The sequence below is a fragment of the Drosophila melanogaster genome, chromosome 2R (assembly GCF_000001215.4).
Source record: "Drosophila melanogaster chromosome 2R".
NCBI classification, from domain to species: Eukaryota; Metazoa; Arthropoda; class Insecta; order Diptera; family Drosophilidae; genus Drosophila; species Drosophila melanogaster.
In genome coordinates, this window is record NT_033778.4 from 12,190,581 (window position 1) to 12,215,383 (window position 24,803).

General features: G+C 45.2%; 5 protein-coding genes, 1 long non-coding RNA gene and 2 other non-coding genes across 11 annotated transcripts; 3 read left to right on the top strand and 5 right to left on the bottom strand.

The window, feature by feature from the left end:
- Window positions 1-101: 101 nt before the first annotated feature.
- Window positions 102-1,856, top strand: Cyp6t3 (Cytochrome P450 6t3). The gene is made up of 2 exons (NM_136901.2): window positions 102-1,330; window positions 1,392-1,856. Exons 1-2 carry the CDS (start codon window positions 107-109, stop codon window positions 1,671-1,673), a joined length of 1,506 nt encoding a protein of 501 aa, NP_610745.1. The 5' UTR covers window positions 102-106; the 3' UTR covers window positions 1,674-1,856.
- CG8858 (uncharacterized protein) lies at window positions 1,794-8,274 on the bottom strand. Its single transcript, NM_136902.3, has 9 exons — window positions 8,223-8,274; window positions 7,967-8,097; window positions 6,980-7,860; window positions 6,439-6,924; window positions 5,910-6,376; window positions 5,494-5,856; window positions 4,790-5,428; window positions 3,493-4,724; window positions 1,794-3,438 (listed from the first exon to the last, which is right to left on the bottom strand). The coding sequence occupies exons 1-9, from the start codon at window positions 8,248-8,250 to the stop codon at window positions 1,993-1,995; spliced, it is 5,673 nt and encodes a 1,890-aa protein (NP_610746.1). The 5' UTR covers window positions 8,251-8,274; the 3' UTR covers window positions 1,794-1,992.
- Window positions 8,275-8,443: 169 nt separating this feature from the next.
- On the bottom strand, window positions 8,444-10,235 carry RpS11 (Ribosomal protein S11). Of its 2 annotated transcripts, NM_165868.2 has the most exons (5): window positions 10,195-10,235; window positions 9,536-9,661; window positions 9,254-9,459; window positions 8,733-9,009; window positions 8,444-8,531 (listed from the first exon to the last, which is right to left on the bottom strand). In NM_165868.2, exons 1-4 carry the CDS (start codon window positions 10,204-10,206, stop codon window positions 8,886-8,888), a joined length of 468 nt encoding a protein of 155 aa, NP_725114.1. In that variant the 5' UTR covers window positions 10,207-10,235; the 3' UTR covers window positions 8,444-8,531; window positions 8,733-8,885. The 2 variants fall into 2 exon arrangements, with proteins under 2 accessions (NP_725114.1, NP_725115.1); NM_165869.3 differs by lacking the exons at window positions 8,444-8,531; window positions 9,536-9,661 and adding an exon at window positions 9,848-9,970 and having other exon boundaries at window positions 8,811-9,009.
- On the bottom strand, window positions 8,603-8,693 carry snoRNA:Me28S-C3420b. Its single transcript, NR_003117.1, has one exon. It is a non-coding gene; the product is annotated as a snoRNA:Me28S-C3420b (small nucleolar RNA).
- snoRNA:Me28S-C3420a lies at window positions 9,082-9,172 on the bottom strand. Its single transcript, NR_003118.1, has one exon. It is a non-coding gene; the product is annotated as a snoRNA:Me28S-C3420a (small nucleolar RNA).
- A 5,290-nt stretch (window positions 10,236-15,525) lies between the features above and the next one.
- Window positions 15,526-17,331, top strand: lncRNA:CR45276 (long non-coding RNA:CR45276). Of its 2 annotated transcripts, none has more exons than NR_167788.1 (1): window positions 15,526-17,331. It is a non-coding gene; the product is annotated as a long non-coding RNA:CR45276 (long non-coding RNA). The 2 variants fall into 2 exon arrangements; NR_124521.2 differs by having other exon boundaries at window positions 15,526-16,616.
- Window positions 17,332-18,312: 981 nt separating this feature from the next.
- Window positions 18,313-21,575, bottom strand: Sr-CII (Scavenger receptor class C, type II). 2 transcript variants are annotated; one of them, NM_001201979.2, is made up of 5 exons: window positions 21,296-21,575; window positions 20,344-20,709; window positions 19,680-20,217; window positions 18,883-19,568; window positions 18,313-18,811 (listed from the first exon to the last, which is right to left on the bottom strand). In NM_001201979.2, exons 2-5 carry the CDS (start codon window positions 20,561-20,563, stop codon window positions 18,456-18,458), a joined length of 1,800 nt encoding a protein of 599 aa, NP_001188908.1. In that variant the 5' UTR covers window positions 20,564-20,709; window positions 21,296-21,575; the 3' UTR covers window positions 18,313-18,455. The 2 variants fall into 2 exon arrangements, with proteins under 2 accessions (NP_001188908.1, NP_524720.2); NM_079981.3 differs by lacking the exon at window positions 21,296-21,575 and having other exon boundaries at window positions 20,344-20,663.
- A 1,854-nt stretch (window positions 21,576-23,429) lies between these two features.
- On the top strand, window positions 23,430-23,815 carry CG13171 (uncharacterized protein). The gene has a single exon (NM_136904.3). The coding sequence runs from the start codon at window positions 23,450-23,452 to the stop codon at window positions 23,768-23,770; it is 321 nt and encodes a 106-aa protein (NP_610748.1). The 5' UTR covers window positions 23,430-23,449; the 3' UTR covers window positions 23,771-23,815.
- The last annotated feature ends 988 nt before the right edge of the window (window positions 23,816-24,803 follow it).

Below are 24,803 nucleotides of genomic sequence, written 5' to 3' on the forward strand. Positions count from 1 at the left end.
TCTCCTCCTCATTCAAAAGAACGACTTTTTGGATCTTAGCTATCTTTACCTAATGCTGGTATATATTTCATAGTTATAATATTCTATCTTATATCTTATAGACACCATGCTGCTCATCTGGCTGCTGTTGCTCACCATTGTGACTCTGAATTTTTGGTTAAGGCACAAGTACGATTACTTCAGGAGCCGTGGGATTCCGCACCTGCCACCCTCCTCTTGGTCACCAATGGGCAATTTGGGACAACTTCTATTTCTGCGCATTTCTTTTGGCGATCTCTTTCGGCAGCTCTACGCAGATCCACGAAATGGTCAGGCGAAGATCGTTGGCTTCTTCATATTCCAAACGCCGGCGCTTATGGTTCGGGATCCGGAGCTAATCCGCCAGGTGTTGATTAAGAATTTCAACAACTTTCTCAACCGGTTCGAATCGGCGGACGCCGGAGATCCCATGGGTGCACTGACGCTACCGCTGGCTAAGTACCATCACTGGAAGGAGAGTCGGCAATGCATGTCCCAGCTCTTCACCAGCGGCCGTATGCGGGATGTCATGTACAGCCAAATGTTGGATGTGGCCAGCGACTTGGAGCAGTACCTCAACAGGAAGCTGGGGGATCGGCTGGAGCGCGTTCTCCCGTTGGGAAGAATGTGCCAGTTGTACACCACCGACGTGACGGGGAATCTCTTCTACAGCCTGAATGTCGGCGGATTGCGTCGTGGTCGATCCGAGTTGATAACAAAAACCAAGGAGCTATTTAACACCAATCCCCGCAAGGTTTTGGACTTCATGAGTGTATTCTTTCTGCCCAAGTGGACGGGTGTGCTGAAGCCCAAAGTTTTTACCGAAGACTATGCGCGCTATATGAGGCACTTGGTAGATGATCATCACGAGCCCACCAAAGGAGATCTCATCAATCAATTGCAGCACTTTCAGTTGAGCCGCTCATCCAACCACTATTCCCAGCATCCGGACTTTGTTGCTTCGCAGGCGGGTATCATACTGCTGGCCGGATTTGAAACCTCCTCAGCCCTGATGGGATTCACTCTCTATGAGTTGGCCAAGGCTCCGGATATTCAAGAACGACTGAGGAGTGAGCTACGAGAAGCCTTCATCTCCACTGCTACCCTAAGCTATGACACACTGATGACTTTGCCCTATCTCAAAATGGTGTGTTTGGAGGCACTGCGTCTCTATCCGGCTGCTGCTTTCGTCAACAGAGAGTGCACCAGTTCGGCATCCGAGGGATTCTCACTGCAACCGCATGTGGATTTCATAGTGCCACCAGGGATGCCAGCATACATCTCAATACTCGGCCTCCATCGCGATGAAAGGGTTAGATTTAAAACCAAAGGTGATGATTATCCCAACTTACTTATGTCAATCTAAATTCCAGTTTTGGCCGGAGCCCTGCGTCTTTGATCCCGAGAGATTCGGTCCGGAGCGATCTAGGCACATCCACCCGATGACCTACATACCCTTTGGAGCAGGTCCACATGGCTGTATTGGTAGTCGCCTGGGCGTACTCCAATTGAAACTGGGCATAGTGCACATTTTAAAGCAATATTGGGTTGAGACTTGCGAGCGAACAGTATCGGAGATTCGCTTTAATCCAAAGTCCTTCATGTTGGAGTCTGAGAATGAGATATACCTAAGATTCTGCAGGAGTAGTTTGTAGAGTTATAGGCATCCTAAAACAATCGGCTGTGATATGTAATCACCTTTGTTCCTATAATCTAAATAGAATAGATAATCTAAATAGCTCCCTAAAATTTGAACTTAAAACGAAACTGAAAGTATTTATGATAGTATATTTAAGGTTTCCTTACACTCCTGGATCAATGAATCACAATAGAAAATTATCTTCATGCAAGTTACTTATTCATTTTTGCCAAAGTTAGATGTTTTCTTTTAACGCTTACCCCCTTTTATAAAATCTACCCAAGGCAGATTTTTTGGCCACACACACATCCTTGAAATGCTTATATTAATATGACTTAATTCTGTGGATTCAACTTGCTTAGCTTGTCTTCGATGTCCTTGATGCGACACCGGATTTCCGGCGCCGAATCGCGCTGGAACTTTTCCAAATTCGATTCAAAGCTCTGCTTGATCAACCTCAGTGGCTGCTGGTTTCCGTTTCCGCTTCCGCTCAGCCGCTTGATCAGCATAAGAACGATGTTGAGCGCCTCCTTTTTCAAACCGGAATGAGGAACTCCAGCGGCAAGAGCAACTGCAGCCAAAACATCTGTGCATATCTTCTCGACAATGGCCTCTCGGGTTTTTGGCGCCGTCTCCTCTGTCTTGATCTTCTTCTCCTGGTTTATCTGAGTCAAATCCGGCACTTGAGCAGACTCATCAAAGACATGAAGTCTTTCGATGTACTTAGTGAGTGCTGCCAGCAGACTGACTTGCACTGGGCGAGTGCTCTCCGCCAGAATGCTCGTACAGTTTTCGGCAAAGAAGAGTTGGTAGCGGTGCTGCGTCTCGATGGAGTGACGCGGCCAGGATTTGCCCAGTGTCTCCCACACAACCTCCTTTAGTCGATTGAGTGTTTGAGCCCGCTTGTTGCGCTCGTCGGCAGACAGTTCCTGACTGGTGTTGGGCTCGTCCTCGTCGTCCGACTCCTTGCGCAGTTCCTTCTTTTCCAGCAGGTTCCAGCTCATGTTGTACACTTCCTCAAAGCGATCCGCTTCCAGTTGATCGAGAATTTCGCCAAGAGAAGCCAGGGCCATGGTGCGGTAAACAGGTTCCCTCTTTCTTGCTTCCCTCATGGCCGCGTCGATAATGCTGGAACAGATTTGATGGTTCCGATCCAATCCTTTGGTGAGTGCGGCCAAAGCTTGCAATAGCCGCTCTTTGCCCTCAAAAGTGCGTCCTTGCAGACCGCTTAGAAGGAGTTTGATCAGCCTCAATCGGTCGGGCTCATCCAAGGAGCTACTTAGGCGAGTGGCTATCGTTTGGATCGCATTCGCTGCCTGAGCTTTACGCGACCAGCTGGCATCGGTTAGAGATGACTCCAGTTTGGGTATAATCACATTTAAATTGAGACGGATGCCCGCGTCACCTGGGCTAACGTCGTGCCATAGATCCTTCCACAGCTCGACATTAGCTTTCGTCTCTTCATTGGGCTCTTCGTGCATGGCAAAGAAGATCAGCGGCAACATACTGTCCATGTAGTCCTTGAGCAGTTCATGGTGACGCTTGTTAATGGACTGAATGGTAAGTGCAATGGAGCGATTTCCTGGCTGCTCGGCATATAACTCTTCCAGCTTAGTGAATAGACTTTTAATCGACTGCTCTTTGGCCAAGCCCAACAGGTGGCCAATGGCACTGGCGTTGTACTTGCGCACAGTGGCGTTGCGATTCTTGATGCCCACAAAGCAGGCACGAATGTATTTTCCCACCAATGGTGTCATCTCCTTGCCTAAGCGAATGCTAATCTGTAATGATTTCGATGCTGTAAACGATTTAAATCTATGCATAATAATACCTACCAGACAAACAAAATGGGCACAGCCAATCTTGGTTCCGAGGTTGACACTACCCTTCATGAGCTCCAGCACTTCGGGCGTCATCTTCTCCAAAACGCTATAGTCGATATAACGGACACACTTCCCAATGGTTTCCATGGTATGAAGCGACTTGGCGGCCTCCGCTCGTAGCGTATCCACCGCCTCCTGGGCCTCGTTGTCCGCACCCAAGCGAGTGGATACGTAGGAGAGCTTGGTGTTCTCCAACTCGCCAGTGGCTCGTAGCAGGCAGGGAATCAGGGTGGCGAGATGCGGGGCAATAAGCGATCCCGAGGAATCAATCATGTCGGAAATGGTCTTAATGCTAACTCTACGTATCTCGGGCACTTTGTGACCCACTCCGGTTTCTAGCAGAAATGGCAGTATCGATGACGCTACGGCTGTCCCGGATTTGCCATGATCCGATGACGATGCGATGACACACAGCTTGCCGAGGAATGAAGCAGTTCCGTGGGCAGCGACCCGTGTGCCCTCATGAATGTCATCCATCACACGAAACAGCTGGAACCATAGCTCTTTCAGCTCCGGCTCAGGGACCTCATCCACTTCCATACTGTTATCGGGGAGAGCACGACGAACCGGCTCCTCCGAGCGTAGCTTAAGCCCGTTGGGTCGGTTTAGGAGATCCCTTACTGCCAGGCAGCAGGCGATTCGCACTCGCCACTCCTTGCAAGTGAGATTGTCCAGCAGCTCGCGTAATATTTCCCAGTAGTAACGCTCGGTCACTTCCTTCGAGTCAGTCACAATCGTATCCCAAATGGAGATCATCGAGTTCTGAATCTTGGGTGTGGGATCGTACTTGTACCGATAGAGGCGCGGAATGATCTTGCCCAGATATGGCTCCATCTTCTGCCTTGACTCGGCAGAAAGGGTTTTCAATCCGAAAGCAGCACCCAGTTTGCTGGTCCATGTGGCATTATGATTGGCCAGCTGCATGAACTGATAGATCATGTCCGGCTGATTGAGATCGGATGCCAGGGAACACAGCTCCTTGTAGGTGGTAATGTTGCCTCCCGTTGGAGTTTTACCCAGCATTCCTTCGGCAAAGAGTTCAGTGTCTGCGGTTACTTGATTGACCTTTCGTTTTCCCCCAATCAGTTGATCCAACAGCGAGTTTGCCAAATCACTTTGGCTTCCAGAATCCGATATCGAGTAGACCAGCCCCAGGCCGCGAGAAGCCACGTCCTGAACAAACTCTGTCAAAGTAACACAGAAAGTTTGTCAATATTGCACAAAATATTTAAGGTCTTAATTAACCTACCGCTGTCATCTGAAAGAAGTTCGGTAAAAGCGAACTGCAACAGCTCTTTTTTGGCCAATACAGCTGGACGTTGGCTGCAGTGCTTTACCACAGCTAGAAGCCACACGGATATGGCCTGACGGGAATGCGGATTGGGATCGGTGACCAGACGTATTAGAGAGTTCAGGAACTGATCAAAGTCGTCATCGTTGCAGTGCTTATTAACAAACTTCTCATCGGGTTGCCCCTTGTTCACATCATAGCCACAAAGTGTGTTTACGATCGCTTCCGAAATGGCTATGTTTAGAGCAGCATCCTTTTGAATCTTGGTCAGGGTAAGAAACTTATCCAGGTTGCGTTTGGTGAAGTGTTCGCCGTCGCCAATGGCCAGATATCCGAGACATCTGGCTGAGTCCTCGCGAATCTTTTGACGCGCTGAGGAGCTTCGCAGTAATTGAAAGACGACGCCAAAGATAACAAGTTTTGTCGAGGAATCTATGCTCGTATACTCGGTCATCTCCTCGTCGTCGTCGTCTCCATCTTTGGATGGAACCTGGATCTCCACGGGGACATTTGGTATTTCCACAGCCTTGCCGATCATAGAGATGCATTTCACTGCTGCTGACACCAGCAACCATTGGGATTCACAGAGGCATTTTGCTGAATAAAAACAAAGTTACAGATATTTTTGTGCATCATCCTAAAATGTCGTTGCGATAACTTACAGATTATTTTTACCGCATTAACAAACTGCGGCCAGGCAGCAAAGTCCTTGGTCTTATTCTCCTGCTTAAGCATAGCAATTTTGCGATTGAACGTGTGACCCACCACGAGAAGCCATCCATGCTTGTGCTCCAATGTTTTTTGCGTTAAGCTATTCAGGCATTCACCCACTTCTTCATCGAATTTCTCATCGGAGAGACCAAAAGCCCAGAGAATACCATAGACTTGAGCCACGTTGATACGCATAGTCTCCGATACATCTTTCAAAGTGTTGCCCAGTGGTTCCAGCAAATGCAGCTGCTTAGCAGCAAAGAGTTCCGGAGCGGCATTCAACAGATCATATAGGCAAATGAGATTGGATTCACCTAGGAATTAAAAATAGTTATAAATTTACATTTCAATCCCTTTGCTAACGTACTTCTCTTGGCCTCTACGCTTCGCTGCACAAACTGCGCATATTGATGGAGTGCATTATCCTCCGTATCTTCGTAATGCAAGGTGATGTACTCGCGCAGCTCATGGGTGTACTTCTCGTCGCCGGGAGCGGCAACCACTCCAGCCGAGTACCACAAGCACAGACGCAGATAATCTAGAAGCTCCTCGTATACCTCCAGGCTGTAGGGCAGCTTTGTACGGCCAACTACCACGCAGGCCGTGTTCTTTTTTAGGCGTTTTTCGGCCATCTCATGGACGTGCGACATCATCACCTGGAAGCTGGGTAGCATAACCCTACGCTGCTCCAGGGACAAGTGATTAAAGTCACTTATAGACTCGCTGCTTATGCGGTTCTTAGAATGATCGATGGAAGAGAGCATGCTGTAATTTATGTGATCCTTCTTCGAGGTGCCGTACAAGTAAGTGGTCACATTCTCGCGTAGGGAATTTCTGATAAATGCAAATCATAATTAATTACAGAAATTAGCTTCATAGAACTATAACAAACATACCGCTCTCCTGCGATGAGTAGCAAAAGGTATCTGGCTGGTGCATAGTACTCCGGATAGCAGCTGGTGAGGAAAACACTGGTCACATTCTGCACGATCTGCACTTTGGACTCAGCATTGTCCAGCAGCATGGCCAATAGCAGGTGCTGTTGGCCATCCAGTTTCACGCTTGAGGAATCGACATTCTTATCCACCTCCATTGCATCGCTCTTCTCCTTGGTCTTCCAAGCGAATGCGGGAGCCATCGAAACCAATGCTTCCCTTATGGATGAATGCAATTCTGGTGCACAGCTGGCCAGGTTGTTGAAGTATCCAAGGACTAGTTTCAGATCCTGGCTTACGTCTTGCGGAAAACTGCGAGCGTGTTGCGCCAAAGCGGAATATGCTGCATTTTGTACATCGTTCGGTTCGTTGGAGTCACGTCCAATGATTTTGGTGATGCCGGTAAGTATTACCTTGGAAACCTTCGAGACCAGCTCGCGGGGACCACTAGGGTAACAAAAACGTATTTAATTATATGGGTTGGAAATTTTTATAAACTTACTCTCTGAGGAGCAGTTCCATAAACTGTAGCGCTAGGACCTTGCACTTCTGGTTGGTGTTTGTGCCAAAGAAGCCATCAAAGGTCACCTGCAAGCCCTTGGTGACGTTAATGCTTTTGCCACGGCACTTGATGAGGTACTGCAGCAATTTTTGGCGCACTCGGGCGCAGCAGGGACGTGTCTGGCGGTCAGTTATCTTGCTTTGGTTGCCAGCGAACAGAGTGTACAACGGGGCAGTCACCGCTGGGTTGCTGAAATCCAGCATTGTACAGAGCTTGCTCAGCTCTGTGATTGCTGGAGTGGCTACGCTGAAACGTGTGTCCGCGGAAGCCACCACCAGTGGCACGAATATCTGCAAATCACTAAACACACTGGCGCACAGGAAACGAACTATTCCCTTCTTGACCTTTTCCAGTTCTTCGGCCCGCCAATTGTAGGCGATGATGCGTGTAAAACTGTACGGGCTCAGACCCGGAGGCACATCCTGTTCCTGGGTGATGCCATAGGGCAGGAGGAGCACATCCTGGAGCAGTGCCAAAAAGTTTGCACAGATGGCTGGCTTGTCCTGCAGATCAAGTAGCTTTGAGCGCTGCGTCGGGTCGTCGGGAATCTTCATGTCCGACAGTACGGGCAGCAGCAGGGCGAACAGCTTGTCCTGGTAGCTCTCCAGCTTGTCCTCGCAGCCCACCACTTTGCTGGCCAGCGCAGTCTGTTGTTCCAACGCCAGGCGCGGAAAGCCCATGGTAATGAATATGATGGCGAAGTTCTTGAGGAAGGTGCTGCTATCCTGGGCGGCATACTGATCCAGCAGTGCCTCTACGGGTATTTGCACATGTCCGCGCGACGACAGGCGCCTCTTGATATGGGTGAGCACTTCTACGACCTAAACAAAATTTAGTGCATTAGTCAACCGGTCAATTTTGCAATGTCACGATGCGAGAAGGGTGTACAAAACCACCCAGCCAATCGTTGTTTGACCATCCACTTGCCTTTGTGCGCACCACATTGTGGGGCGAGTTCATTTTGAGGATCACCGGGGTCAGGAACTTGCCCACAGCGGCTTCCAGCTTCTCATCCGAGTCCGCATTTCCCAGACGCAACAGGACGCGCTCCAGAAGCTCTGAAATCGAAGGATTGGGTGGGTTTTTTTTTTTTGGCACAGCTTTGGTGTATTATCAGCCCATCTCTTCTATTCGCTGATGAAACATAAAGTTTGATGCACACAATGCTAATTATAATTTTTACCAATTTCTGCATTCGGTCCAGTTTCCATTTTTTTTGCTTTATTTTTGTTTCCCTCTTTCAGTGTTACCAGCTGTTGTGCTGAACATTTCACAGATGCCAATTTTTGGCTACATTCGAAAGCTTTGCAACACTCGAACTTTTCGAAATGAAACCGCCGCCAAATTCAAAATGTAAAGCGAAAATCTTTGCCATTGAAATCATTCAATAAAAACATAATTTGTAATCAATCAACTTTTATTTAAGAAAATCATATTAATAATGTACATTCAATGCAATTCGTGTCCATATTCTTGCGGTCATCTTTAGTTTCTGTAAAAAATAAGAAATCGTGTCATTAGTATGGAGTATTTGCATTTATTTCAATATGCTTTTCTTTGATAAATATCAGTATTCTCATTTTTATTGAGAAGAGTCAAGGTTCTTCAGCAATTTGTTTTATGAAGACCGTCATGATTTTATCATCAGAATGCCAGTTAATAGCTGCCTTACAAAATAATATATTTTACACACCTTTTAATGGAATAGCTGGCTGCACGACTGCTGAAATGCTGTGGAAACTGAGAGAAGAACTGGAGAAAACCCATGGTTAAAGTTACTTTTTTTTGTTTTATTCAAAAAGAATAATTGCTACAAATATTATCGCCCGAATGGTAGTTGTCCGCTCTAGTACTTCTTGAAGCTCTTCTTGGCTCCCTGACCCTTGCTGACTTTCAGGACGTTGAAGCGCACAGTCTTGGACAGAGGACGGCACTCACCAATGGTGACAATATCGCCATGCTCAACATCTCTGCAAATTAAGAAATAGCACGGATTAGTAGGAGGCCCTACAGTATAAGCACAAAGCTAGCGCACAAGGCTTAGTTTCAGTATTTTTACATTTAGTAAAAAGAGTCAAGTTCTTTCAGCAATTTGTTTTATGAAGACCGTCATGATTTTATCATCAGAGTATGAGGTATTAGGTCTCTTTTTACATCTTCCATGTCATGAAGATGGAAAAAGGGTTTTAGCTCTAGCTTTATTGATATGTTTACCTGAACACAGGGGAGCAGTGGACGCTCATGTTGCGGTGACGCTTCTCGAAACGGCTGTATTTGCGCACAAAGTGCAGGTAGTCGCGCCGAATGACAATGGTGCGCTGCATCTTGGCCTTGCGGACCACGCCGGTCAGAATGCGACCACGGATCCTCACATCACCGGTCCAGGGGCACTTCTTGTCGATGTAGGTACCATCGATGGCCTATAGCAGGGGGAGTATACGAATGTTGTTAGTGAAGGAATTCTACGCATTTCAAGGGCTATCTCCTGGGCATCACCTCACGTGGGGTCTTGAAACCGAGTCCCACATCGCGGGAGCGACGCAGCAGCTTCTTCTTGGTGATACCGGGCTTGACCTTGCGGTTTAGGTTGACACCGAATTGTTTTTGGAAGGCGCGCTCGTTCTGGTTAGTTAGTCGTTCGGTTGGAATCGTGTTTGGGGTTCAAGGTGGCGGTGGTGGTGGTGTTGTCGGATCAACAGGCAGGCGGCAGGCACGGGCGGGAACATTCGGCGTGCGTGGGAAGGCGTGAAATGGAAAACAAACGAAGGGGGCGCAACATTAGTCGTGGTTTGTTCGGCTTCCTCTTACCTCCGCCGGAGCGCGGAAGCCCAGGCCAATTTGGCGATAGAAACGGGGCCTTTTCTTCAAGTTGGGGCTCTTGCGACGCACAACGACCACCGCGTGTTGCTTGCGGAACGAGCGTTCGGTTTGCTGCAATATACATCATTTCGTGTTCACTATTGGCGACACCATGCGCTAAAGTGGGGTTAGGGCGAAGCTGGTCCAGGCTACGCTTCCCAGTGCGTTTGTTCGCTGCTCCATAGGTTCATCCATTCACTGGTCACTTACACTTCAGAGGGCATCTTGTTGCGGGTTCGCATCAGCCGTTTAACCCGCGTATTTCATTTATTTAGCACACTCTCGTGGAATCTTACCTGATCAGCCATGTTGATGAAAAAGGAAAGAACGATTCAGAGTGACCGTTTGCTCAATGGCGCCGCAAGTGGGACCGTCGCACAGCGGTGCCGAAATACCAAGCTGATGAAGGCGGTAACTCAGGCTCTGTTAAGGTCAATGTTAGGCATTTTAGCACAGTGGCTTTTATTAGTAAAATATTGTGGCTAACATATAACTACATCATTTGATAACATACAACACTATACCCTTTATAAAAACTATAATTTAATTAAATTATTATATTATTATTTCAAGTATATTGTATTATTTTGATTTGAATATTATCTTGTGCTGTTAAGCTAAAACTTATTTTAACATTAACAGATAGTTTAACATTGGCATTTATCCAGTCCTGTTTGCAGTACAAACTCAAACCATGGTTGAAAGCTGTGCTAAGCACCAAACGTATTCCGAAAGATGGCGCCCTTGTGCAAATGGGGTTTTGGCTTTTTGAATATTTTATTTGGCGCACTCGAATTTGCATATCTGCTGATTCAGATAGTTTGTCGCCGCTATTGACCTTCATCTACTCGCCATTGACTAAGAATATTTAGTCAAAGCCAAGCCATGTTTTTCTCAAGCACCACTCAAGTACATAGTGCTCCACGCCAAGAAAAAAAAAAGGAAAATGCCTTTGTGCCTGCATTTTGTGGGCTTTCTTTTATTTGGCGGCACACAAACTCGCCGCACTTACAGGCGAAATACCTAGAGCGCTAATTCTCCACATGCCCCACGAATACGTCGGATTAAAAGTAATGACAACGTAAACGAGTGCCAGAAGAGCGGCCTTGAAATGCCGCCCACTTTCAAGGCGCAATCAGCAGCCGCGGCGGGCGTTGCAGCTGCTATAAATCCGTTTACGGCTAAACGTCACGGATGTGGCAAAGAATGCAGGACGAAGGAGGCTGCATTCGCCCAGGCTCTGCCTGGTTTTCATTGCCATTGTTAATGCAGCTGTCTGCAGCATAAAATTGCGGCAAGCATTGCTGCAGCTGCTGTTGCTGCTGCTGCTTTTGCTGCTGCTGTTGCTGCTGCTGATGACCTTAACCTGCAAAAAAAGGGGCCTGTGGGCGGGGCAGGAGAGGTTGGAGCTGCATTAGGCGTGGCATGCGTGTGAAGCTGGCGAAGGTTTTCCCAGTCGGCCCCTCGCCACGCTCGGCAATTTCACCTTGCCGAGCTCTGTGACGGCAATGAAATCCCTTTACAGTCCCTTAGCTGCTCCGCCACCGCCCATCGTCGCCACCCATCAAGGCCATTTTATCCCGCCTGCTCGTCGTTTTGGAAATTCCTCAGGTAAACTGAAACTGGTTGGGGTTGGGCTTATGGTTTACCTGTTACTATTGCGCCTTATGCGGCCAGGACATCATTCGGCATAATCGATTAAATAAGCCCCGGGACATCATAAACAGCAGTAAGAAAGTTTATAACTGTTTCGCTTTTGTTTCGCTCGCTTATTATTATGATTTCCATGCTCATTGCCATTTCGGGTGTGGTGTTACTCTTGTTTGCCCGCGCAAATGAAAAAACTTTTCCCAACTGCCAAAGTTCGGCCAGTCAACAGTTTAAAATCGATGCTGGCTTATTTGTTAAAGAGTCGAAATTCAATGGTACCAATGGCATAGCATAACTTGAATTAAATTTGGCTAAAACCATGAATTAATTTTTAAAAACATAAAAAAAGCAACTGCATAACTTTCAAGTATATTGAAATTATTTAGTTATCATAAGAGCTAAACTTTAATCTAAATCTAAATTTTTATTTCTGTAATGTTCTCGACACTAAAATAGAATAATATAAATTACCATTGTTTAGTTTTTATATATCTGGTTTAAATACATAATTTTAAATTGTTTCTCATTTTTTTGGTTACTAATAGTAAGGAAGTTATTCAATTCCATTTTAACGGGATTTTAAAAAATCAGTATGGCAACCACCTGCATGCGTTAACTGTAAGTAAACTAAATTTTTAGCTATAAAAGCTTGACTATAAAAAATATAGCCAAGCTCTTTAAAGTCTGGGCCAAAAGTTTTCGATGTTGCTCTCAAATTAAGAATATAATTTCCATGTTGACGGGAAGGAACACAGAGCGCAAAGATAACGCCATCAAGAGCGCAGCTTAACGGTACATTAGGTAAACAGTGTTGTCAACTTGTCCGGCTTGGAAGAGGGGGCGGGGATTTGGGGGCGATTGTGCCTCAGTATGGTTTCTACAACACTGTATACACACACTTACTACTCGAAAGTGGATCGAAAAAGAGGAGAAATGGGGTTGGGGCGTCGCGAGACGGAACCATTGACCCCATGAATGGGAAAAGCTTCGGGGAAACTGAACTCTGAACTAGCGACGGAAAACAAAGCGGATCCCTGGTGGTAGCGGTTGACCAGGAATTCTAAGGCACCGACAAAAACGTATCCCACGAAATTGATATGTTTAAGAATTAATTTTAATAAACACTCAGGCCTACTAGGTTCAAAGTTTGTGTGACTTAATTATGTATTTGTGTTTCTTTCTTTATGTATAGGAAGTTTTCCATGCCAATTGATATTTAATAAAATTTTTAATTTTGTATTGGACTTTCTGATAAACTGAGTTGTTATAGGCACCAATTTCTTTCTGTGTATAAAACCACCCAAGCCCAAAACCCCCGAAAAAAGAAAGTTGGGGATTTGGTGTTCAGAACGTGTATTTGAAAAGTGACCGAGATAATTTTTGGCATGCTTTGTTTGGTTTTACTTTCGCCATCGTTTCACCCACCTCCCAGCCCATGCAATTTTGATGAGCAGCAGCTGGGTTGCGGTTGAGCCCCTGGGCTTGGGTCTGAACACCCCCCCCCCCCCCCCGAAAACTTCCAACGCCATGGATGGCCCCCAAAAAACAACCCCTACCGTGAACCTGCCCGCTCTTTGGGTTGTTTAAGCAAGCAAATTTATGCGTTGCGCGTGGGGAAATGGAATGGGATGGGTGTTCGAAGGTGCCCCCACCTGCCTTTATCTTTCTGTATCTCTCTGGCTCCTCGTAAAAAGTAAATGCAAAGAAATTATTACGATGCCGTATTTTTGGGGCCTTTGGCAGGGCGTTGCCTTGACTACACCTGCACACCACCGGGTTGGAAAAAAGGGGTTGCAGGCTGGTAATTATGTTAATTTTCCGTATTTGTAACATTCCCCAAATATTTGCAGATAAATTCCGGAGGCGAGGGTCCCTAGAAAATCCCGAGTCTCAGTTGATGAAAATGTTTGCTATCAGCGGGTTGTCAGGACCCGGGAAAACGACTAAACCCTCGGACATTTATTGGTTGAAACGCAAAGGCAGATTGACAGATTGTGCGGAAATTAGCTAAAGAATGCAAAGTCAATTTCCGCTTTTGTCAATTATCCAAAGAACTTAATAGGCATAATAATGTTATTGGAATCAACGCTAATATCCGCCCCAAAAGGGTAGCAAAACAACCAACAGATTTCTTGTTAATTAAGCAGAAACAAGTGTACAACGCTACTTGACTGCCTAATCGGAAGCGGCGTCCACATGGAGAGCTCCCAAATCACCCGGCAAACAACTCTAATGAAGCCTGTCCAGCTTTCGGAGCTTTGCGAGGAATATCCACCTCAGTTTCCCGCTCCGGCCGACTAATTGAAAAACTTTCGTACGCCCCGAACACGTGCCACCCACTGATTCGTCCGCAGGAGGCACTGCATCACGCCCCTCGCCATCGCCGTTCTGCGTTTCAGTTTTATAGCCACTGCTCGTTGCCAGGCTCCTGTCGCCTCCTTATCGCCCCAGGAACTCTGCTCCTCCGGCTCCTCTGCTCCCCGGCACCCTCTCTGTTCATCGGGCGGCGCACAAAAGGCCGTAAAACGCCTGTGTCCTGACGCTCGCAATTAAAGAGCAACAACAATGGCGGGCGCGGCAATAAAAAGAACCTGCATGAAAAGTAGAATTCCACGCTAACTGTTGGAGCTACGCTTACATATCAGAGGGCATTTTTCGCGCGAATAACATTTCCATCTGAATGGCATTACGAAATATTGTAGAAAATATTTTTGATTAAAGGCGAATGAGTATTAAGTCTTTAGGAACGTAACTTTGATGTATAGTCGTTATACACTGGGACTGGCCTATAGAAAAAGTTATACAAAATGATTTTTATAATATATAGATATTTATAATGATATATGTATGTAAATTTAGTTCATAGTTTTTAGTTACATGCATTAAAAGTTCTCTGTTGTTTATATTACGTATACGACAAGTGTGCCGTGGAAACTTTCGAAAGCTTCAAAAGTTTTTGTGTAGTTATAGCTTAAATTCAAGATGTCAGAAAAAACTATGCTACACAAGGGCAAACACCTAAATGTACTTAATCTTAAAGTAAATTTGGTCCTTTATTTTCACACTTTGTGGCATTTGAATTTATAGAGCATCAAAAACACGACCTGTCGCTTGGCGAAACATTCCTTCGACGTGTATATTTTTTGGCAGAACTTTGTGCCAGGCATCCGTTGCCGTGGCCCTGAAGGCCAGACCCGGGGCTTGGCGTAATTTGGGCGGGGCTGCTCCGGAGCCAGGTCATCTGCCCTGCTCCTGGTCTATCTCCGTGTCCGCCGAGCACCCCGGGGCATGTGAGGCGTGGATTTATTGGCCGCGCCCGCTGGCAGGCCGTAAAAAAGGCGAAATTCGCATTAATTTCTTAAATTGAAGCGTCGCCGAGGCAGACAAACGACGCCCAGGGAAGAGGAAGATTACATTTCCACTTTTATGGCAAAGTGGTGCGGGCAACGGGCAGGCAATCCAGAAAATCGAAGCAAAGGAAAAGCATAGAAATCGGCATGCGAACCTAAAACTGATTAAACAGGTCTATTCGATTTAATCTGCGTACATAGTACATGTACCATATTGGGCTTGTGTTCGTTAATTGGAGCGATTCCCTTTGTCTGGTTTCACGCTCTTTTATATAGTATCCCTCTTTTCCACTCGATGATTGAGGATAGCGATGGAGGCACAGGCGCTTCTGTGGCATTGTTCGTCGTAAATTTATGCATGACGTGGCCATGATTTATCTGAAATTCGGGTGTAAATTAAAATTAAGTGGATTCTGCTTTTCATCGCAAGCATTGTTGGCGATAATCGAAATTTATTGATCTAACCTTAACGTTGGATTGTTTTGAAATATAAATTATTAATAACATACATATTTGTTTAGCAAAGTTGAAATTGCATTGGTGACAATGAAATGCACTTATTTATACCATTTTTAATTCGCCAAGGTTACACTGATGCGAATAGTGTGACCTTGCTGGCTAAAAGCAGGTTAAACGAAGCAGCACCGCATTAAAGACTTATTCAACACATGGTTGACTTCTTGTATTACTTACAGTAGCCATGGAGTTAAATCCTTGTTTGCTTTCATGAAATCCACTGATTCAATTGAAGCGCGTGCAATTCGGCTGGACTGTACTTAGCGAAACTGGGACAGCAGCAATTTGTGCCTCCGCATCCGCCGTCCACAATGATCTATATAGCCACATCCTCGCTGCCAGATATAGCCGCATTCGGAGCCACAGTAGTCAGCGCGCCAGCGTTTCACAATGGTGGCCCATGTTTATGGCTTTGGCTGTTGCTGAATGCCTCGATTGGTCAGCTGGGCTCCCCCGCTCGAAACTGAAACGGGTAGCATGTTTGGAAAAAAAGGGCAGCAGCACTAGGAAAAACTATTGTGAGCATCGACAAAGATTTACGAGTCGCATTTATGGCGAAACTTTGGCCCAGACTCGCACACTGGATGAGTAATGCCTGCTTGTGTAATTGCCAACATACATCAATTGTTAGCAGCCAATTTGGCAATCGATATAAAAAAATACGCGTGCGATGACCATTAACACATAATCATTGCCCCAAGGCGGTGGCTGGCAAAAATCAAGTGGCGATCTGTGGGCGCCGAAGGGGCAGTTAAATCCGAAGGACCTTCATTAAACTGCCAGCAAATCCAGCCATGTGTATACCGGCGAGTGTCCTTCGCATCAAGGATGTGCCCGCATCGCATTCGCATTCGCATTCGCATTCTCATCGCTGCTCGTATCCGTGTGCCTGGTTTGCTGGCCGTCGTGTAATCGCAAATAATCATCCACTTAACGTCGTGAAACTTTATGCCGGAGATGGCCCAGCCAGGCCCTTAGCTCGGCCTCCATCCTCCAGCCGCCATCCTTGATGGTCCGGAGCCATCTGCTTCCTCCCTTGGAGTCAGCACAATGTGACCGGGACTTGGACACGGACTCGGACTTGGACAGTGCCAGTCATAATAATGTTTATTATGTGTATGCTTTCTGGCAATGGAGTAAAGCGTTTGTTTGTGCACAGAGAGAAAAGTGCACTAGTAAGTTGATCTTTATTGCGATAATATGATATATGAGATAATATGATATATGAGATAATATGATATATGAGATAATATGAAATATGAGATATGATATATTATTTAATATATATTCTTAACCTAAGATACTTCACTGATAAATTCGCATTTATATATAGTAAAAATCGAGGTGTAGTGAGTTTTTCTCTGTGTATCCCCACAAAGGACACGAATGGCCCCAAAATCCTCTAAAGGAGTGGTTGTGTATCTCTGCACTTGACAAGTGAAACGGGTAGCTGGGCCTGCGTATTTTTAGAGCCACTCGTTTGACTGGCAAAACAATCCGAGGCCGGGCATCACATCAAACATGAATCCACGGGCAGAGCAGGCCGTAGCAGTAGTAGAAAGGTGCCTCTTAAAGGCGCCCTTAAATTCCAGCTGTTGGCCATAAAGCAGCAGCCAAGTAGGAAGTGAAGCCATTTCTAGCGCATCCTGGCCAACGGCAACGAACATCCTGCGCCAGAAATTGTAAATTTTCGCTGCTCGACAAACAAAAGCGCAGCAGGATGTGCAAGGCAAACAGTTGCTGAATTTTATTGTCAGTGGATGCAGCCAGTGGATGTCGCTCCCAATCCAGCGAGGGAGTAACTTTTGGTCCGATCTCCGGCTAATGCCTTTAACTGGTCCGCTTGGCCGTGGCTCAATAGATTTTATTTTTTGTGCGACTGAACTGGAAAACCGAATGACCAACAAATCAAATAGCGGAAAACTTTTATTTTGCAAAAGTTTTGCTCATGCTTCCGTCGGATGGCCGGATTTTTGGGTGGCTTTTCTTTAGCCAGCGCGACCATCTTGGGCCCCATAAATAAGCTAGCAAATTGCATGCTTCACTGCCTCATTGGATCCTTGGAAAAGTGATGGGGGGGGGGGGGGGCGATGGGGTTTGGTATAGTGGGCCTGGCAAATTGATGGCTTTGTAGCAGTTGCGGTAAATTTGTTGGCCCTTTGGGCCGTTTGCTGTGTTCGCTTCTTGTTTCCTTGAACTCTGACCAGCAAATTGTATTTATGCGTTAATTATTTCATTAACGCCCCATTGAGTAGCGCCTTCTTGGGCTTTGGCTTTGGCTACGGTTTTGGTTCAGGGGTCAGCGCATCCCCTCTCTCTCTCTCTCCAATTATTCCAGTCTATTGCATTCAAGTGACTTTGATTCTCGGCCCCGGGGGCGTGGTTCCGCCCACCTCGTCTCTCGCCTTGCGTGATTCGGTGCAATCGCATGGAAACGGAAGTGCCGCCCATCGAAGGTCTCATTAGGCGACACAGATGGACAGGAAATCCCGCGGGGTCTGTCCAAATGTATTTTAATTAAATGCCTTCAATTGGGCGAGGGAATTGGACAGGCAGTCCAATTTTGGAGGGGGATCCTTTGCTCAATAAATGAATTGAATTCCTTAACAGGAATTAATTGAACGATAAAGGCACTTTAATATACTTTCCCATAGGTAAAAGTAGTATAACGCCACAAATCGTATTTTAAAACGCAGTCTCTTTTAACTTGGAAAAAGGTAAGTTACCTGTATGTTAACTTATGCTAAAAGTGAGTTACATTAGGGTCACCTTAAGTGGGTTTGAAATTATTCATTTGAAAAAGGTTAGCTTAGGCAATAAAAGAGAATTTGAAATGTACATAATACCCATTTGGAATTTCACAAAGTTGGGTCACCAATGCCCAAAACACATTTAAATATATTTATGTACCTCATTTATTATCTATTTGGTCACAGATTACAATCAACTTCTTAAAAATATTTATTGTCACAATATATGCCATTCAATTTGATATGATTTCAAATTTGAGTAAGGCTGTAGGTAGTAAATGGAATCACCCCTCATAAATCCGTCACCATGCGTATGTTCATGTCCATGTCCTCAAAGTAATCCAAATCCTCGTCGAAGGCACTGCACAAATGCTGATCCATGCCGTTGCAATTTTGGGACAATCTTCTCGGTTTTCTCAGCCCCTCGAATGCCTTTTTGAAACTAACTACCTTCTCGTTATCTCGACTTGAGTTCTTGCTAAGAATTTTACACAGTTGTTTGAGATTGGCCACAACTATCACCAGGATTACGCCGATGAGCAGGTACATGACTATCAAAGCTGGATGCGGAATATTTGTGTTCATGTCCAACTGACCTGCGATGTCCTCGTGGTAATCCTTTCTCGAACGATCAGTTGTAGTGGTAACTGGAATATATATATATATATATATATATATATATAGTTATAAAAAAATTGATTATAACTCTTATTCTTACCTGTAATGTGCTGGCTACTAAATATTGAAGGTTGAGACAACTTTTTGTTTCTTGTTGGTATTGTTGAAGTTTCTGTTAAAGTTTCATGGGTGTTCAGTAACTTTTTAGTACTTATTTGAGTTCTTGGAAATGTTGTCGAATTTGTGCTCGTCCTTGGTGTTGTAAAACTTCTGCTTGCCTCTAAAGAAATGCTAAATACTTTTTCCGTCGTTGTATTTCTTGATATTGATGTAGTTGTTGTGTTCGCTGAGTTTAGAAAAACATTAGACCCTATGTCCAACTCCTTCACACACTTTTCAAAATAGTTGGGACAACAATTATTGTTCAGAATACAGGAGTCGTCACAGCCGCAGCTCATGACAATACCCTCGTCGGAAAAAAGTGGACTGCCCGGACTGATGGATCCACAGCGAAACGTACAGCTCATCATGTCGAAGACCAGGGGCTCCTCGCTGCTGGACATCGCCGAGGATGCTGATTCGGTGGTGGTGGTGGTGCTATACCCATCCACTCCACATTCGCTGCCCGTCATCAGTTTGACGTCATCGATGGCAATGTCCCCGAATTGTGACCTCGCATCCGTGGCTGTGAATACCACCTGGAAGTCCTCATGCATCTTGTCGATGGTGATTGTGTTCTCCAGCCAATGGGTTCCCTGCGAGCCAGTTATTTCAAATTTGCTGGAACTGGAGGAAAATAAACTTTCAGTATATAAAAGCAGCTAGTATACCATATGGTTGTAGTAACTCATTCGTATACAATTTTCTTGAAGAAACTAAATTGAGCTGTTTACATACTTCGACCTAAAGCTGTTCCACATGTCATCGATCTGCAGCGAGGCTGGCTTCACGGACAACACCAGTCTATCCACTCCAGCTCCGAACATGAAGTAGTGAAACCGAAAGCAGCAGGCGACATTCAAACAGAGAGATCTCGGATATACCGGCGATACGAAGTGGTAACTGCCATAAGCCTCGATCTGGGTCTCCATGCGCATATAGTGTCCACCCGAAGTGTTTCCAAAGGTGTGATCGTATCGTGGTCCTGTTCTGGGGTGGTGAAAATCCGTCACCGCACTGATCCTCTTCCAGGGCAACCAGATGGTCTCCTCCGCAGACCAGCCGCACTGATCCTCGCTCTCGAAGTCGCAGGAGTGGTCCATCGTGTGGTTGCTTCTCCGGCAAGCTCCCAGCTGTGTGCTCCACTTTTCTCCATCGCAGAAGGCAGTGCGACTTCCGTATAGAACGAAACCATCTAAACACACGATTTCCGCCTTTACAGGATTATCTAAAACATATCCGTTTGTGGGATCCTCAGGCTTATCGCATCCTTTCCCTTAAAATTAAAATGAAAAAAATCAAAATTTTGTTGATAACTAGTATGATGATATGAAATGTTCTTGTTTCATATTCTTAGTTCGATTTGAAAGGGTGTACATTTTCGAAAACTGTCAACACTCACTGGCACAAAATGGTTTCTTCTCGCGAAGTCGACCATCCCGATCGCAGGTGTGTATTGAATTTCCCTGCAACACAAATCCGCGATTGCATTGGAAAATCACTAAATTGTTCGATCGTGTGAAGAATCGTCCATTTTCCAAATCTAACGATCCTTCGCAGCTTCCGTTTGCGGTATCCAAACTGTAGGCTAAAATCAATGTCAGAGCCAAGAAAAATTGCATAGCTCCGATTTTTTTTTTCTTCAATTCTGTATGTATATTAAGGAGATTCGAAAGGACAGTGACTGCTACCTGATGCTCAACTGATTCGAGTCCTGATTCAAGTCGAGTCCTTAAGGGCGGGTTCGTCACCAGCTGATTTTTCGCAGCTGCAAAAAAAAAGATGTTACCGTTCATTAAATCGTTTTGAATGTAAATCAACATCTTTACCGTTGCTGGCAATCGATGTATAGTGTGGCCATATAAACAAAAAAATGTTTCATTTAATAAATAAGATTTTATTTAAAAATACAATTATTTGACAATTATTTGAAAAAAATACATTTTTCTAAAATGCGAATGTATATAAAAACGTATTTTTGAAACGTAAACAGCCTGAAATCAACAGTCAATCCTTGCAATTCTTTAATTTACTGACATCCAAATTTTTCACATAATGATAACGCACAATTTCTGTCATTAAGATCTATAAGGGTGCTCAGAAGTGGCTAGGGAGGGAGGGAGGTTCTCCTCCAAGGAGCACATAAGAATAAGCCAAACATCAGGTGTAAGTAAATGAAAGACCGAGTAAGAATGCGAGGAAAGCAAAACGCCAACATGAGCAGCTCATAAAAACCCAAGAAGGCGAAATGTTTAGGTTTAAGTGGGCGTCCTCTTGGAGGAGATGGCGACGTGGATGGGTGGCTGGGTTCTAAGATGGCTGGGAGGGGGGTTCTGTTGTCCGGGTTGACTTACCGGAATGAAGCCGCCTGCATGCCGTGGCATGCCCGGCCTGCATTTAGCTAATCCACAAGTTTAGCACAACAAAGGCAAAAGCCATGGAAGGCACAACTCAAGGTCCTTGCGATGACGACGATGACTACGAGTGGAAATGGCCGAGGACGATGGTGAGAATGTGGACGAGGGACTGGTACTGGGACTGGCGTAAGTGGATGCGGGACGACGACTACTTGACAGTCTTGGCTCGGCTTTGTTTTTTTTTTTTTGGTGGAACGAAGGCACCACCCATTTTCTCGTCGCCCACCAAAACGCTGGCTGCATCTTAAATTGTGTTTCTTGAATTTTAGTATTTCCATTTCTTGCCGAGGGAGCGACGTCTGGGAGCTGAGAATTTGAGAATTTCCGAATTTTTAGCTCTGACCTGCTCGCATATGTAAATTGATGGCTTTGTTTGTCTTTCGGGCTCAGCTTGAAATTCGTAAATCCGTTGAAAATCCTTTTTAACTTTTAATGATGGGGCCGCTGTGGCAGAAAGTGGGCCAATGTTTTCCCATGGGATTTGCGTAAAGTATCTGCTAAAAGCTTTCCCCATTCCCTTTGCCAGTCCACGTTTTTTGGCCAAAAAGGCAGCTCCGACCGCATCGACGTAGACACCCCCTCTTTACCCCATCCACCATCCCCTTTCGCCCAGGAGTCAACATCAATTTCGTTTTCATCAATTTCGGTCGGAGGTCGGAAAATGGTGGAAATGGTCGTCTTCCAAAGCTGTCTATTCCAACAAGACCGAAAACAAGACGAAAAGCAACAGAAAGAGAGAGAGAGAGAGGGCGGTGAGGGAAAGAGAGCGAAAAAGTTGGGAAAAACTTGAGAATGTTCAACTTAGTTTTCATTAATTTGTTGTTCTAGTTGGACCACTTATAAAAAAGTTGGCTTAATCTTTTGGCTCTCGGGTGACTGCAAATTTAACCCAGTAGTTGAGATACAAAATTTCAGATCGGTATTTCACCAATTGAAATTCGCTCGAAAATAAAACCATTTAAGTCGATCAGATTTTCGGAAATTGCTTGCTTCTCCAGCCATAAAGTTTTGATTTAAAACATTACTTATTTTCTAGCTGTGTTAATTAAATGGGTTAGTTTAATATTAAATTAATTTAATAATTCCGACTGAAGATCAATTTGTATTATTGCTTTTGTATGTTATTGTATATTGTATACTCCATTAATTTGAACTGCTGTAATTAAAAGCATTCTAAAAGGAAACCCATCAAATCAAATGAAAGCAGCTGAAATTTATTGATTGAATTCGCATAACACATTTTGGCACTCAGGGAGCATACATTTTTAATTGGCCCCGTTGCTGTGGCTCCAGTTAGAAATGAGAATCCGTAATTTGCTTTTGGATACGGATTTGGCTGTACGCCCAAGACAAATGCTCGCAATTATCCGAGCATAAAGTAGGTGCGTGTGCCTTCTGTGCACCCACACCACCGCATTCCGGTTTCCGGCGAAACAAGGACACTCTCACACACACACACCTACCAAATCTGAAGCACGTGCGCAAATTATCTTCAAGGCGAGAGAGCCTGAATAAAATAACAGCTGCAAACAGACGCATAAACAAATGAAACGATGATGGCAACACTTCTCTCCGGGCACACAACCCCATCCCAGGACTCGGCCTAAACTCATTAATTATCTAGGAAGGGAAGGGGGGGGGGATGCAGGTTGCAGGACATGCTGCCGTGACCAGCCATGAATACACCACATTGTGTTTGTAATCAACTTTGCCGCCGAGCATCAAATATGCTTAATGCGCTCTTCGATTGTTCGTCCTTAATGATGGGTCGACTTGGCTCAAATAGTGGCCATCAATAGTTCAGTTTCAGCTTGTGAATTCATGTCGTTTTGGAAACTGTTTTCGCATACATACCCACAAGGTTCTTTCATTGCTAAGTGGTCAAATTTGGCTATATCATCTATAAAGTGGCTTAGATATAAAAGGAAATGTATGCTTTTCACATAAAGAACACCATAAATATAACATAATAGCTCCTTACTTTTTTAGTCTAGAATTTATGAAATTATTTAATGGAACAACTAATATATATCAGTAAGTCAGTTCACATTCTCTATCACCCAAGGAACCTAGTATGTGTACGTATTTCAAATGTCTGCCTTTAAAATTGCTTATGCCTGTCGTTATTGTGGCAATATCGTCAGCTACAAGTCAGCCAAAGTGAATGAGACGCCCTACGACTTGCTCCTGAGCCGTACCTTCAACCTAATCCAAGAGGACAGGATCAGGGAGACAAATGGGGAGCGATTCCAGAATCTGCACTGCTCCAAGTGCCGCATGGAACTGGGTCTGCTGTGCTTGCAGAGCGAAAGGAATGTCCAACTGAAGGGACTTTCGCTGTTGGAGAAGGTTCATCTGGTGGTGTACGACTCGTACGAGGTGCCATTCGAGATGGCCTCACTTCGTGACTGATGAAGCGTGTGGAAATAAAGTTTGAGGGAAAACAATTAACAATTTAAGGTGACACACGGTTGCTATGTCTGCACTTGACGCTTTGGTCCGTTGATGCGCACACTTATGTACATACATATGTATGTGTGCAATATATATACACTTGACTTTGCACGAGCTTGTCACTTTGGAATGTTTTGGCAAGCGTGAAAATGATTTGCTCGACTTGCGACTGCCGGAGCATTAATCAAAATCAATCCAAGGAATCGTGCCAGACGAGGACATGCGGCAGCCATCAGAGTTTCAAACAAAAGTCTGTGCCAGGCACGCTGGAAAAAAATCCAAAATAATTTGCACTCAACGCTGTGACAGTTGGAAAGGCACATCCTTTCCCTTTCGCCGGAAATTAGGTCGCTCCTCCCAGCTGTCTTCTAGGCATCCTCACACTCACACACACCACCTACACCTCTGAGTGGCTCAATGGCAAAAGGCAAAGGCATTTTAATGATTTTAATTAACTGCATGTTTGCCTGTAATTACAACGGCAACAATGCAATTACGCCGCATGTACAGCACTGGGTGGCCATAAACAACAAGGCTCCGGGTCAGAGGGCAAGGCCAGTTGGCCGCCTGTCTTTTGTCATCACTCCATACCTCCATCCATTCCTCCAGGCCAGTCCCCTTCAAAGTAACTCCTCGGGCTACTGCTCCTCGTGCTCCTCCTGTGCTCCATCCGGGTGACACACCTCGGATGACAGAATAATTACATGCAGAGCCACCAGGCCCCCTAGTTCATTTGCTTTTAGTGCCCCAGCTGGAAGCTATTCCTGGAGAGCGTCGACAGAGCAGTGCATCATACCGAGAGGGACATGGGTGCGTACCAGAGGGGTTCCTTGCCAGAAATATTGGGAAAGTTTTCACATATATTAGTTTGCTAAAATGTAAAAGGATTTAGGTGCCTATGAGTAGGCCAAGTTTATAGACGTCATAAAATGGTCCGGACCAATTATATCATAAAGTACGTTCAATAAACAAACTTTTGAAAGAAAAATTT